The 14,978-nt window shown below is 38.3% G+C and overlaps 1 protein-coding gene across 5 annotated transcripts in view; it reads left to right on the top strand.

The window, feature by feature from the left end:
* Positions 1-14,978, top strand: part of evi5b (ecotropic viral integration site 5b) — a 63,654-nt gene that overhangs the window by 40,761 nt on the left and 7,915 nt on the right. For 4 of the 5 annotated variants that reach the window (XM_026921238.3, XM_026921246.3, XM_026921252.3 and 1 more), the window contains exons 12-19: positions 225-257; positions 842-994; positions 1,639-1,770; positions 1,901-2,041; positions 2,377-2,535; positions 4,853-4,999; positions 5,324-5,419; positions 14,622-14,717. In XM_026921238.3, coding sequence (XP_026777039.1) covers positions 225-257; positions 842-994; positions 1,639-1,770; positions 1,901-2,041; positions 2,377-2,535; positions 4,853-4,999; positions 5,324-5,419; positions 14,622-14,717 — 957 coding nt within the window. The remainder of the gene's footprint in view (positions 1-224; positions 258-841; positions 995-1,638; positions 1,771-1,900; positions 2,042-2,376; positions 2,536-4,852; positions 5,000-5,323; positions 5,420-14,621; positions 14,718-14,978) is intronic. The other variant, XM_053232073.1, reaches the window with a different exon arrangement.

Below are 14,978 nucleotides of genomic sequence, written 5' to 3'. Positions count from 1 at the left end.
TTACACAAGCTGTTTGAAATGGGCTCTAGTATCTCCCATACATTTGCTTCATTGTACGTGTTTTATAGAAACTGTTTAACAGTGCAACAACCATAAACGTGGGGTGGAAAAAGAACAGTGTTCTGTGTAAAATCACTTTTGTTGTTTTTTTTTTTTTTTACTTGTTGTAATATCCTTTGGTCTTTCTCTCTCTATGCCTTTCTTTATGGATTTTCTCTTTGTAGGAAAGTGCTTCCTTGGCAGATAGATTGATCCAGGTATAATCTACACTCCTCTTACCACTACCACTCTTCTCTTCTTTCTGCCTTCTGTTTTTAAAGGGAAGAACATTTTCAGCCTTAATATTTTTAAACCATTTCCACTTACTTGGACAGCTGGTGGGATCTGAATGTTTGAGTCAATTGCATAACTTTCCAACATCCCATGACTGAGTCCGAGTAAAGGGAATGATAATTTAAGCAGACCTCTAAGCATGCCCTATCCTCTGTAGTTCTTTTGGCTTTGCATGTTTGAGATCACAATAAACTTCAGTTATATTAACCAAATGACACCTGCTTATACCTTGACAATTCAGTAAAAAAAGAATTCTGTTTGTTGTAGCCCTAATTTTGGTGATTAATAAAACCAGCTTACTTGACAAACACATGGCCATACATGGCCATTTGTTAAAAAAATCTTAAATAAATAATGACGTGAAATCACCTATGCAAAAGTTGCTAACAGCATGACGATACTCCTGAATTCCACACCTAGCTTTATTTTTCCGCCATGCAATTTAATAACTTCCCCACCGCTCCCTACTTGGTTCACCCCGTTTGTTGTCCCTGATCGGTTGCGTAAGGGTCAGGTGACGCGAGCACAGGAGGCTGAGGAGAATTACCTGGTCAAGCGGGAGCTGGCCACGGTGAAACAGCAGAGCGAGGAGGCCAGCGCACAGCTCGAGCAGGCCCAAAGCACCATCAGACAGCTCCAACAGCAGCAGCAGCAGCCTGTGGTAAGAACAGTGCACAGACAGCACCCCCTCTTGGATGGGAGGACTGCTTCTGAGCTTGCTGCTCAAAGGAAGAGAGGATATCCTATGGGCAAAGCATTCAGAGCTCATTTTAAAGGTCCTGAGGCATGATACACAAGAGAGTCATGCAGCCTTGCCAGTTGTAGTGATTAGGCGATATTATTTGAGCATAGCAGCTTAGCTACAGGCACCATTAGCATACTTGGTTATGCTAAACGTCCTCATGAATATGTATGAGCTGACAGATAACACTGCTGTCGTGAGCTGTCGGGATTCACTAAACATCGTGTGTGTTTGCAGAATAGTATCTCATCATTTATTTACATAACACAGTCTTATGTGCTGCTGTTGAAGTGCTGTTTTCCATCACATTGTTTTAGAGCTTATTATTTATTTATGACTTGGGAATGGGTGTAAAGTACTGATCTTTTCTGCAGTTGAGGCCTCAAGGAACTAGAGAGTCAGATTCATAATCAGTTCCTGAGTGATGCTTTTCTCGTGGCTGAATGCGGCAGTGAATATGGTTGAGATGGTTTATTATTATATCATAATGCAGTTGTCCGTAACTATCGTGAAGAGTGGAACTCTCTGATGTAGCCCTGGGCTCTTCCTCTCTGTGCCTCTAGAAGGCGAACCCTCGCTACTCTGAAGAATCAATCCTGCAGTTGGAGAGAGAGCTGGTCCAGGCTCGACTCAAAGAGGCCGAGTCTCAGTGCGCACTCAAAGAGATGCAGGACAAAATCCTTGACATGGAGAAGGTGGGTTCATTTCCCAGACCACAGATCTAGTTCACTGCTCTTCAAGTCAAGCAAGCTACATACTCTTTACAGAAGCAAATTTACTGATGCAACTCAGTGTTATTAATTCAGCTGTATTTGTGTGCTACAGAGGAACACGTCACTGCCAGATGAGAATAATGTAGTGCGTCTTCAGGAGGAGCTGATTGCTGTTAAGTTAAGGGAGGCCGAGGCTCTGACAGGCCTCAAAGAGTTGAGACAGCAAGTCCAGGATCTGGAGGAGCATTGGCAGGTACACACACACACGCATGCACTCAAACACCCACTTTCAGGTAAGTGTAGACAGTTATGTTTCCATTCATGCATTTAGCAAATTTCCAAGTCAGAAGAAAATGTGAATCATAGTTCAGTTAGGTATATATTAGTTCATTGTGCCTTCTCTCAAACAATGCAACATATTTTCCATCTCAGCCAAACCTTTCTGATGTTTAAGGATGTTTTTTGGTTACACATTATCTGTCATGATTTCAGTGTGTGAATTCAAAATTTGCATAAACACAAGTTAGTGGAAATTGACTGATTGTTATTTAGAGAAATCCTGTATGACAGAGTGTTTTTCCTCTGCAGAGGCACTTGGCACGTACAGCTGGCCGCTGGAAGGACAGTCCACGGAAGAACTCGGCAAATGAACTTCAGGATGAGCTAATGAGTGTGAGACTACGAGAGGCAGAGGCCCAAGCTGAGCTCCGCGAGACCAGGCAGAGACTGCTGGAACTGGAGACACAGGTATCTCTCTCTCTTTCTTTTATAGTTTTTGTCTGTAGTTATCTTAATAAAGCCTGCTTGACTTGGTTTTGTCATTCGTCTCATCACAGAGTTTTAATGTTGGGAATGAAATATAGTTCCTTCATAAGGACAGTATATACATCATAAGAGACTATAATGTAAAAAAAAAAAACAAAATTGTGCAGTAGTAGTAACAATGTAAATTCTGTTAGTAGGGCTGAGCAGCACAGTATTAAAGTGACTTGTGAGTGCAGACTTGGAAAATATTACGTCTCTTGTGTGAAGTGTCTCTTATGTGTAAAGTAACTGAGTGCAGTGGGTAGAGTAGGCAGGCTAGCAGAGTGAAGTGATGTGTAATGAAATGGCCATCAGGTTGAATATCTCTTGACATGTTGCCTCATATAATACCTGAATAGTTTTGTCATCTAATTGTCAAGGCCTCTGAGTGGAGTTGTGTGTGTTATAAGGGGTACAGCAAACATCTTTTTCTTGATTGGGTTATTCCAGGAACAGGCCTTAGAAGTTTAATTACATGGCCACTAGAGGGTGACAGAAGTCAAGCTTAAGCTGAAAAGACCACACCAATTTTTCAATATAATCGCTAGCTACTGTATCTGTAGCAGCTTTTCAGTTACCACAGGCAAGAATTTCAACATTTCCCTCATACTAAGACGAGAAAGACTATAATGGATTTATAAAGTCTATAATGGAAGTCAAAGGGTACCTGTTTTGAACATCGAATTTTTGTAGGACACTTTTGTAATTTCTTGACTCAAAGGTATTAATAAATGAATAAATTAATCTCTAAATCTGTACAATTAGTCCTTTTATAGAGACTATAGAATTTGTAGTTATGCATTACCCATCTATGTTCTGCTTGATCGTGGATACCAGAAAATCTTCAAGGGAAAATTAATAAGTAACTGGAATTGCTTTTTATTGTATTGCTCCAGTTCAGGAAACTTGAATAGTTTAAGGAGACATTCTCTTAAGAACATATAAGAACAGTTTAAGGGGACATTCACTTATGTCTGTCTCAGTCTAAAACGTTTGTTAGGGTATTGGGCGTAATTTTTTCATGTGCTTTATCTAATCATTTTTCTAAAAGCCCTGACTGCTGCCCATAGACTTGCATTGTAAGTGTGGTTTTGAGGTTTCTGTTGTTCATGAAGTACAGAGATACATACAGATATAACGACCATGCTGAAATATTTGTTAATGTTTGTAATTGGATCACTGACCCAAGATGGGTTGGATTTACGTTTAATTTATGTAATTTATGTAGTTCCCGTAGTTCTATGTTGTTCTGTGTTGTCTTATGTAGCACCTTGGTCCTGGAGAAACGTTGTTTCGTTTCACTGTGTACTTGTATATGGCTGAAATGACAATAAACTCCGCTTGACTTGACTTGATTTTCATTCTTTTTAATAATAACTGTAATGTTATTTTACTATTATTATTTTATTGGCAGTTCTGAAAGTGATTTGGTAGTTAATTTGATGTCCTAAAAAAGATAAACATTGTTATGGTTTATCCAAGAATTAATAATAATATAATTTCTAATACTGGGCTTATATTGTGATTAATATTAAGTGAAATTGTCTCGACTAACCCTAGTTGTAGTAGGTTCCACATTAGTATCTAATTTTGTTATAATATGCCTGTGTAAGTGCACAGATCGAGTAAATGCCATGTTGCCATGACTCTGTAGGTGGTGATTCACTCTTTCCTGTTGCAGAAGAAGGCACCTATTCTTTTTGTGTGTCTCTATGTTTAGGCAGTGACGTTACCTGCTTGCCAGTCCGGATAGCTTTGCAGAAAATAAAATGACTTAGACATGTCAGGACTATTAAAGCCTCAGTTAGAATGCTTTTTTAAAAGTAAATTTTCAAAATTATATAAATTAATTTTTTCCAGTAAACTTTCTATTCTTGGTAGTGTCAGCAGTAAAGCATAATAGTATCAGTAGTAAATAGTAAATAATAAAAAGGGAAACCAACAGCAACAAAAAATTTAACACCTGAATAAACAACATAGTTTCACATTGAAATCTCTTCAGAAAGAGCAAATCAAAACTGCTGCCAACTCAGTATGAGCTGTGAAAATACCCATTATGGCTTTAACAGCTCTAGGGCTTTATCATCATTTGTTACTGCACTGTGTCCTGATTACTTACTCCATCATGGTTCAAAAGGTTAATATGTAAATTGTTGACCAGCTTTTAGGTTCCCTCTTCATGAAGTAAGAATTGATGGAGAAAGCATGAGAGACGCTTTAAAATCTAAACTTTCATTCTTTGTGTTTTGTTTATCTACAGAACCAAATCCATAGCAACCAGTTGCGGCGAGCTGAGCAAGAGATGCGCAGTTTGCATGATCGTTTGCAGAGTTTGAGCACACAGAATAAAATGCTGAACTCAGAGCTGCAGGAGTCCAAACGCAAGCAGGCAGAGATTGAATGTAAGGTAAGGACAGTACTCTTCAGGTTTGATCTTTCACACCATCTGAGACTCTGGAAATCTTGAAGTGTGATATAAAAAAAATTGCTAAACATATTAAATCTTGAAATATTTTCTGCAACACTTGAACCCAGTCATCAGAACAGTGTATCTGCACATTTTGCAAAAGTCATGCTATTTCATCATTTGTGTTAGCGATCTTATCCTTGGTCACAATCAGCAAATCCAGTCATGTAAAGAGGAACTAGTGGGTTCTGTTTTCAGCTTCTGTAGCAGAAAGATAATCCCCCTCCCTCTCTCTCACACTCTCTTTCTCTCTGTCTCTATCAGAATAAAGAGGAGGTGATGGCAGTGAGATTAAGAGAGGCCGATAACATGGCTGCCATGGCTGAACTCCAGCAGCAGATCTCTGAATTGGAGATTCAGGTAACATCTAGAGTTGCAACTCCTCTCTTTGGAATAAAACATAATGGCGCGTAGTATTATAGGAAAATAATCAATGACGGGGTGGTGTGATGCAGCGCAGAGTTGCTGAACGCGTTGTTGCTGTTAACACCCTGAAGTGGATACACCCAGAGTTGCTGTTAACACCCTGAAGTGGATTATTTTCCAATAACCACACATCCTGAAGTGTTATATTCTTCTTATACCTCAGCAGCCTATTCAATGATTAAAATTTAATGTATTAATGAACAACATAAACAGCATATGGAATGTACATGAGACAAGTTAGTTCCAGTTATCATCATTACCTTCCTCATTCGTTACCTCAACCGCAACTCTTTTTTTTCTCATGAACTTCTCACTCGAAGTTAAGAAGTTAAAAACAAACAAACAAACAAACAAAAAACCCAGCATGTCATTTTACAGAGAAACCAGAAAGTACAATGTCCTCTGTCCTGAAGATTCTCCTGTGACGGAAAGCTTACTGTCTGTTACTGACACTGGAGAGTCCTTTCATAAATGTTAAATAAACATTTCCTTAGAAAAACCTTCACCGTAACAATGATTAAACGATAATGTATTTAACGGAGCACATAAATATAAACCTGTGATTTGAATTTCAGAAGACACTATTGTGAGGGCTGCTGTTATAGAAAATTAATCAACACCTTCTGATCAATCAGATTCAAGAATTCAACAGCACTGTGGCTTAAATATACACAAGTTTCACTCTTTATAAATTAGACAATAAACCACATGGTAGGGGAGATACGGCACAATTGTAATACACTTGTTTTCTCTAAATGCCCACATTACTGTAACTTCATTACATGCATATACATGCATATAAGTACATCACTTCTTGTCTGTTTGGGGGAAAAAACAGTGGGATTCGTACATGTGCGGTAGAGATATTTGTGGAAAAAAACACTTGCCGTATGGGTTAAAAAAAGTAGTTTTCTATTTTTTTTTTCCCCTACATGTTCAAAAACTGAAATCTGTGCACTTACGCACACTTACCTCTACACTAACTGTCAGAATTTGTACATGCTTCTTCTGTTTGCTAGATTGTAGGAAGCCATGGGTGCAGCCTGCTGTATTTTTGTAACACCTGTTATACAGTATTGCGCTTCAGAACTTTGCTTCAACAGTTAAGAGTAACAAAAGTTGGCAATATTGAGACTGAAGAGACACATCCTAATTTTTGCCCACATAAGAACGACTTGCAATCGATGTAAAGTGTATTAATGTTATCCTTTTTTAAATTACAGAATTATAGTTAAACCGTAGTAACCATATACCATGCCGTAGTTATCATATTTCTTTAATATACCAAAAAATGAAAACAAACAAAAATAAAAAGGATACCATCAGTCAATACTATAAATGGATGATTGTTCTGCGTGTGCTTCTCCACATGGGCGCAATGGACATGTGCAGATTTTTTGTAAGTACTTAATATTTTCCATGCCAACCTCAAATGTATATCACGCAGAGTAGTGAAGGTATTGATTTTCCTGATGTACATGTAAGTTTAAAGTGATTTTTGCATGATGTTACGGTTGACCAACGCAATGTTAAGATCGTGCCTCTTAACCAGTAAAGTTGTAACGCTTTTGGTTTTAGTGAAAATGTGCAGCACTTGCTGATAATACGGGGAAACCTGCGCATGATAACAAGAAGTAAACATGTGCGTGATGTTCCGTGGGCAGTCAAGATGAAGTCTGTAATTTAAATCATCAATGAGTAGTTTAACTCTAACCAAATAATGTTACAAATATGTCAGCTCTCCCCTACTTAGTTATTTAAAGCAAAACCGTCTCTAAGATTAAACTTCATAGTGTCTCTTACTGACTTTAATAGTTAGATGTTTATAATAGTTTGATGAGTGTACACCTCCAAGTTATTTCTAAACTGATCACTGAGCTTCAGACTGGGGCCGTGAGAATCCTGAAATGAAATCCTGAAACTTGCACTGAGCAAAGGGGTTTTTTTTTCCTCCAGTGGATGGCGGCTTCAGTTTTGTTGACCGCAATATGGCAACGTTGGTTAACATTTAGGCAAATTCTCAATATTATAAACGTATGGTTTTTGGTTTGGCAGATTTACATCCTCTGGTATATATTATCCATGTTAACTAAGTGATCACAAACTACTGATGTGTCATGAAACAAATTTTATTGCTGTAGTGAGACTATGGTATAGTTACAGTAAAATAGTAATAAAACAATAGAGATGTGAATTAACAGTCACCTATAAAGAGTTCTTGTAAGCGTATGTTCTGAGTTGTGAGATTGCTGTTGCTGGGTTTTATAAAGGACCGCAAGACCTTCTGATTTTTACACTCAATCACTTACACCATTATGATTTGGCAAAATGTAGTATCAGTATTAGTCAAAAATGTGATGAGAATGAGTGACTGTGAGAGGTTATTTTTTTCTGTGTCCCCACATCACAGCAGGCAAGTTAGTGTTTTTGCAAGTGTCTGAATGTTTTAAGGACATGACATGCATTTTTGCTTCGATGCAGGTTTTGCTGAAAGCTTACTACCATCCTGTTTCAGAACTTGAGCTGTGGCTCTGTGGTTTTGGTTAGCCACAGTTTTATGCACTCACAGTTGTGGGGATAAACCTATGGTTTACCAAATCTGGTAAATCTACTAACAGGCCTGGCACAGAATGTGTGGATTTAGTAGAGAAAGAGAGAGAAAGAGAGAGAAAGAGAGAAAGAGAGAGAGAGAGAGAGAGAGAGAGAGAAAGAGAGACTGTCCAAGTGTCTGGTGTCCTCTGTGACTACACTATATGGTTAAACTCATGCAGTATGTGCAACAGATGTGGCCTGTGGTGTGTGGTGCTGAAGTGATCGAACATTTAAGTTCATATGAGGTGTAATCATTTCAGTGTATGGTTGGTTCACTGACTCACAACCTAACCTATCATTTTTTTTTTAAGGTTTTACACGACCGAGCCACAACACTCATTCAGCTCATTCTCATACCATTTCACCCACATTTAGGCCACATATACCACCACTGGAAAATACTACAGACTGATATCTGCTCAGGTTGTCTGTGCAGAGTTTGTGAGTCACCTCAGAGAGGTTTCACTCTGTCTGGAAAGATTTGCTACAGACTAGGCCTACATGTCTGTCTGACACCAGCACACCAACTCAACCTGTGACAGGTAGTTGAAATCTTGTAGAAAATCCTTCATGCAGTATGCAAACGATTTTCTGCTTCTGCTGGTTTGGTTTAATTTGAGTATCTTTCTCCCCGAAGACACATCTTTTTTTAAAAAAACGAAAACACCTGAACAAAACCTTTCCAAGGCAGTATTCAACAATGTCAACCAAAAGCAGTGTCATCTGCCGGCATGTCACTTTAGCATAGGCGTCACTCTGCTGCCTGAAAATGACACTTTTTTTCACCTCTCTCGCTGTAGGGTAAAGTTGTTGCTTTTGCATGGCCGTTCTGAGACCACAGCTCAGCTATCTTCATTACCATATGCGAAACCACTTCCTATCAGGCTCAGATACTCACTGAACTGGAATCAAAGCTGACTTTGTACTTTGCTGTTTTGCATGCACATGTTTAAACATAAGACAGAGATTTAGCACTGTGGATTAAATGTAGAGGTAGAATAGCTCGATGGTCAGGGAGTGGGACTGCAGCATAAAGCTTCTCTTTACTGAATGTTTAAAAAGAAGAACTGTTGCATACACACATTCTTGCAATAAACAGGTACACAATCTGTAGCTTATCGGGATGACCCTTAAAGGTGTTGCGTGTTTCTATGACAGCAGAGGAGATTCAGAGCAACAGTACTTTACACTGGGTTTTCCCCATAGCTAAATAAGCTTATCAGAAAGTACCATGGCTGGTGCCAGGTAATGCAAGGTTAAATTCTTTCTCAGAAATATTATTTTCACCTAACAACTGGCAATGCCTTTGTGTAACCTAAACTGTGGGAGAGAAAAAGTGCACTATAGGGGGTGTATTGTAGATTTGTCACTAGACAGGAAATAAGTAAATAAAAAAGTGGGATTCACAAGTCAAGCCACAAATGCATGATTTGGAGAGACTGTAAATCTGTTCTGTTTTGATGTATCTGTTAAAACATTAGTAAAATGTTATAAGTTTTAACAAGTATAAACAACGACTCTCTAGAGCAGGGGTTCTCAAACTTTTATAGCCATGTAAATTAAATTTCCTCAGTACAGCTTTATTTCATTAACATTATGTAAACGTGTGCAATATTATTCTGGCTGTTTACTGGTGCCAAAGAGTTTTCTGTTGTTGAACTTAACACTGGCAGATCACATTAGGAATAATTTGACATTATTTATAGAAGGATTTGTTTTTGAGTTATTGAGGTTTGGCTTAAACTCATTCAGTTCAATGTACCAGTCAAACAGGCTAATAACTGTAAGGACTCAATAATAAATATAATAAATTTGATAATCATGAGTTGAGATTGCCACCGGTGTGACTAAATAAAAAAAAAAAAAAAAAAAATCACGGACCCCCTCGCTATGACTCACCACACTCTACTGTGAGAACCACTGCTTTAGAGAATTTATCTGACCAAATCTTGCATACATTATCAGATAAATAACCAGGGTTTTTTTTATATCGGGGAGTGATTCTTCCTGTTGTGCATATTCCCTTTCACTTTGCAATACTGCAAAGTGATTCTGTGATACTGAAATTGGTTTTGAAAACAGGATATAAAAACGAGAATATTTATTATTCTTTAAGAAAAAAATGATACCAAAGCAAAAATCATAGATTGGTCATAATGAAATAGACTGAGATAACTAATGAGAGGGATGTGACAGGAGAACAAACAAGCAGTCAGATGTTAGGATGAAACTGTATAATGGCAATAGTGATCCAAGGCCTGTGCACTGGATTGTCATGGTCATGGTGGAAATAAATGCTTACAGCTTCAATCTAGGAAGCTGGCTGTGTTGGGCATACTTCTTAAACTTTGTTAAAGCTCTTCTTCACAGAAATGTAGATAGCTATCCTGCAAAAAAACATGGAAACATCTCTGTATCAGAGGTCTTTCCTCCCAAAGCACTGCTTTAGGCTGGTTTATTCCTTTTAGTTGCTATTTGGTTTTACATAATTGAACTGGATCTGCTAGATGCATCTGCTAGTCGATGATTGATTGTGATTGTTGTATTTGTATGCATTCACTTGTATTAATTTGGCATTAATTTATCCAAAATTACATACATTGTGAAAGGATACAGTTCACATACTCTATATTACCAAAAGTATGTGGACACCTGGCCATCACACCCATATGTGATTCTTCCCCAAATTGTTTCCACAAAGTTGAAAGTATAGAATTGTGTATAACGTCTTTGTATGCTGTAACACTACATTTTCTCTTCACTGGAGCTAAGAGGCCCAAACCTTTTCCAGCATGACAATGCCCCTGTGCACAAAGCGAGCTCCATGAAGACATCCTCGCCTCACTCTTGTAGCTGAATGAACACAATTCCCCACAGCCACGCTCCAAAATCTGGTGGAAGGCCTACCCAGAAGAGTAGAGGTTATTATAACAACAAAGGGGATATAAATCTGGAATGAGATGTTGAACAAGCACATATGGGTGTGATGTTCAGGTGTCCACATACCTTTGGCCATATAGTGTAACTGGGATTAAGGGTCTTGCTCTTGGGATCAGCGGTGGATCTCTAGTGGTCCTGGGATTGGAATTCACAATCTTAGAGCCTAAATTGCTGAGCCACTATTCAAAGTAAAAATATGGTAAGGAATCTTGGGAGCAAAATGTCCATTGGTTTATTAATAAATAACTATTTGTACAAGCTCTGTGAAATAATTATTATTCAACCCTTCAGTTTGGCATGATTATGGCATGATTCAGCTGTGGGTGATTCCCAAAATACATAACGTAAGTGAGTAAATTAAAAATGGATTTAAAAAGTCCGTACAGTGTAAAATTAAACAATATAGAGTTTATCATCGTTCCACTTTTTGGTTGATAAGTACAGAATACAACACCACAGGGTATGCTGTTGTATGAAAATAATCAATGACAGTCTGGTGTGATGAGGCCAGACATTAAACAGAATTACTGTTATCAACGTTGATTGTTTTACAGTAACTACAGGTCCCAGATTGTTCCTCTTATACTGCAGTGATTCAGTTTTTTTTATTTATTAAAGAACGCCTTTTATTAAAATATTTAGTTGCATTTAATGTTGTGGAACGTCCAGAAAACAAGTTAGTTCTTGTTATCACTTATGTAACAGCAGCTATGTTCAGTCACTTCCTCACCAGCCTCTTTTCTATGTCTCTCTCTTGAAGTTAAAAAGACAAAAAAATACAGCTCATCTGACTTGTAGCTAGCAGTAGTGTCAGAACTGCTGTTATAGAAAATTAATCAAGACCCTCTGACCAATCAGATTCAAGATTTCAGCAGTACCGTGGTATAAAATAGTTTATACCACACTACTTCACTAACAGGAGGTGTAGTTCAACTATTTTTTTTTTTTACCACACTGCTGTTGAAATCTGAAATGTGATTGGTCAGAAGGTGTTGATTAATTTTCTCTCTCTTTAGCTTTGTTGTTGCTGGCTTTACTGCTTCGCTATATTACTGGTTTGTGTGATTGTGTGAGATCAGTGCACTTGGTCTCTGGTCAACTTAACCATAAAGGAAATATGGAGATTAGTGATGGAAAACCTGTAGAAGTTGGTAAAAACCTTGAGTCGTGTTTGTGTGCGTGCGTGCGTGTGTTTGCTTGCTTGTGTGTGAATTACTCTTGAGCGCTGTGCTACGTATTGTGTACTTGTGTAGCTTGCTTTCCACCTTTGAGTAGTTGTGGAGTTATCACAAACGCTGGCTGTCGTTTCCATTTGAGCAGTGCAGTGAGTGTGTCCGTTTCCATAGAGGAAGAACCTTTGTCTTCATTTTAATGTCTAACACCCGTCATGGCTACACACTTTACAAAATGCATAATGTTCCTCTAGTTTTGACTTTTATGCAGTCAAATGCATTGAGAACACTCATTTCACTAATTTTTGTTATGTGTCTGGGCTGTTTAGTTGCTGGTTGCTAATTAGCATTCATCATTGGACGTCTGCAAGCAAAATAAGCTTAGACTTATACAATAGACTTTTTCACGTTACAAATGTTACAAATATGAAAGTGTAAGTAGTAGCAAACGTGTTGCCTCTTGAAATGCTCATTCCAGCGAATAGCACAAAGTCATTTCCTTCTCGCAAGCACATCAGTGGGAAATGAGTGAAAGCTCTACTAGGGATGTTTAATTATTTGTGCATTTATGGACGCTGCAGTGCTTGAGATCTATAATTGCTGCTTTTGCTTCAATATATAACCAAAAGCTTTGAAACGCTACTACTTACGCTTCCACATTCGTGCCACAGAATTGTGAAAAAAGTCTATTACACTGGATGGAGCTAAACAGGTTACAGAGCCCAGTGTTGATTGCGATGACACTCTGCAACATGCCAGTATTTTATGAAGCAAACATTTTTTTGCTTTGAGTGTGAACAAAAAATGTGTGGTTTGCAATCACAGCAGTGAAAACTGCAACAGTGGCAAAAAAAAAAAAAAAACTTCACAGGTAAACTCGTCTTCATAGTCATTAACTTTTAATATTATATATTTCAGAGGATCCTTTAAGATTAAAGGGACAGAACTCTAATCCAGTACTTTCTGGGACTTCATGTGCATTAATGTTCTAAAATTGCCTTTCGATTGACACGGTAACAATGCAGTGACCTCACTAAGACCTATTGACTTGTATGAGGTTGAAACACCAATAATTGTCACAATTGTTTTCTGGTTTTAACGTTTCTAACAACGGCCTCGAAGGTTGTATTTTTGGGGGGTGCTTAAGCAAGGAAGCCATTATTTAGAGCCGTTTGACGTCCCTGGCCGCAGCCTGCCACCTGCTGACTTTACGCAGCTGAGTGTAAGGAAGTCTGCTAACTGCCTCTTCCTTATCATTGACACCTGGGGGTAGGGGAGACAAACCTCAAGAAAAACACAGATTCCTGGAACACTGGCCCTTCAGATCCCTCATCATCTCCAGCCTATCAGAAGCCTGCAAACCCTGCCCTTAGTGCAGACCGCAGGAATTGAAAATACCCGTCCCTAATGCAGGGGTGTGTATGTGTTTGGTGTAGATCTGCTAGATCTCACTCCACTGCCTCAACCCTTTTGTGTTCCTCTTCCCCTTTTTACCCTTTCCCTCTCTCTTGCTCTCTCTCTCTTCTTATTCTATGTGGCAGAAACTTTGCTGGATGAATCAAGTTTCGTGTCCTTCCAGTTTGTTTGTGAGGGTTTGCAGATGTGTGGAATATAAACAGCACGTGTGGCAGTTTAACACCGCAGCTAGGCGTTTCCCCAAGGCATCAGGAGCAAAGTAAACATGCTCAGCATGTTGCCAGCATGACACAATAACGCCATGCTAGCTGAGCTTCACTCTTCTTGCTTCTGCACTCCTACCTCGTTCACAAGCAAACGTACCACAGATTTTCATCTTTAAATGGAAATTTGTAGTAAATCTTGAGCAGCTTCTCATAAAATGATGTAATCTACTCTGCAAATGAAACTCAAGATTAGAAAGCTGTGATCCAAAATCAATGTTTCATTTCTCCCAGGTCTCGAATTGCCACATGTTAAATGTGGATAGATTTTGGCATTTTAACTTATTGGTTTGTTTTACAGGGACTTTATTTAACTATAGTTTTGGTTAAGTTATAACATTAGTGATTGTGACATGTGACATGAGTTATCAAAATTGTGTTTATTTCAGTAGTCACTGAGTAGATAAATAGCAAAAATGAATACATTTCACAGTTAGTAAAATTAATGTTTTTGTTTTAGATATCAGAACTGATCATTTTAAAAAAAACCCTGTCTTCATTTTCTCCACTGTTTTTTTGCTGTAAAAAGAGCATGCTAAGCTCACATTATGTAAATACATCATCCCTAATAAATCATGATAAATCAAGCTAACTTATTTGAGGCAGCGGTTGAAAATCTTGCTCTTTAAGCACTTTAGACAGTAGCATGAAAGTATGGACATTGTCCTTTAGAAGAGCACGGTGTATGTTGTAACTGATGCTCCTTGCGTTGTGACTGAATCAATGTTGTTTTTTCTCTGAATCTCCCCTCAGAAGGAAGAAGGGAGAGTACAGGGGCAGCTGAACAACACGGACTCCAACCAGTACATCCGAGACCTCAAAGACCAGATAGCAGAGCTCAAGCATGAGGTGAGGTGCAGGTTGCTCTTAGCAAGCATTATGCAAGCATGAAATCAGAAGGTATTTTCTTTTAGTTGCACTGATTTAATAAGGGGAATTAACCAAATGAACTGAGACGCATAAGCATTTTGGCCCTAAAGTCACTGTGGTGTCTAAGGTTTATTACTTAGTGAACTGCTACATCTTTTTTTTTTTTTTTTTTCTCACCAACTGTTTGTGTGTTTTTGATCTGCCAGCTTCTTGTGTGGTTTTGCTTTTTATTTTTTCCTA

This window comes from Pangasianodon hypophthalmus, chromosome 2 (assembly GCF_027358585.1).
Source record: "Pangasianodon hypophthalmus isolate fPanHyp1 chromosome 2, fPanHyp1.pri, whole genome shotgun sequence".
NCBI classification, from domain to species: Eukaryota; Metazoa; Chordata; class Actinopteri; order Siluriformes; family Pangasiidae; genus Pangasianodon; species Pangasianodon hypophthalmus.
This window is presented reverse-complemented; position numbering and strand designations above follow the sequence as displayed.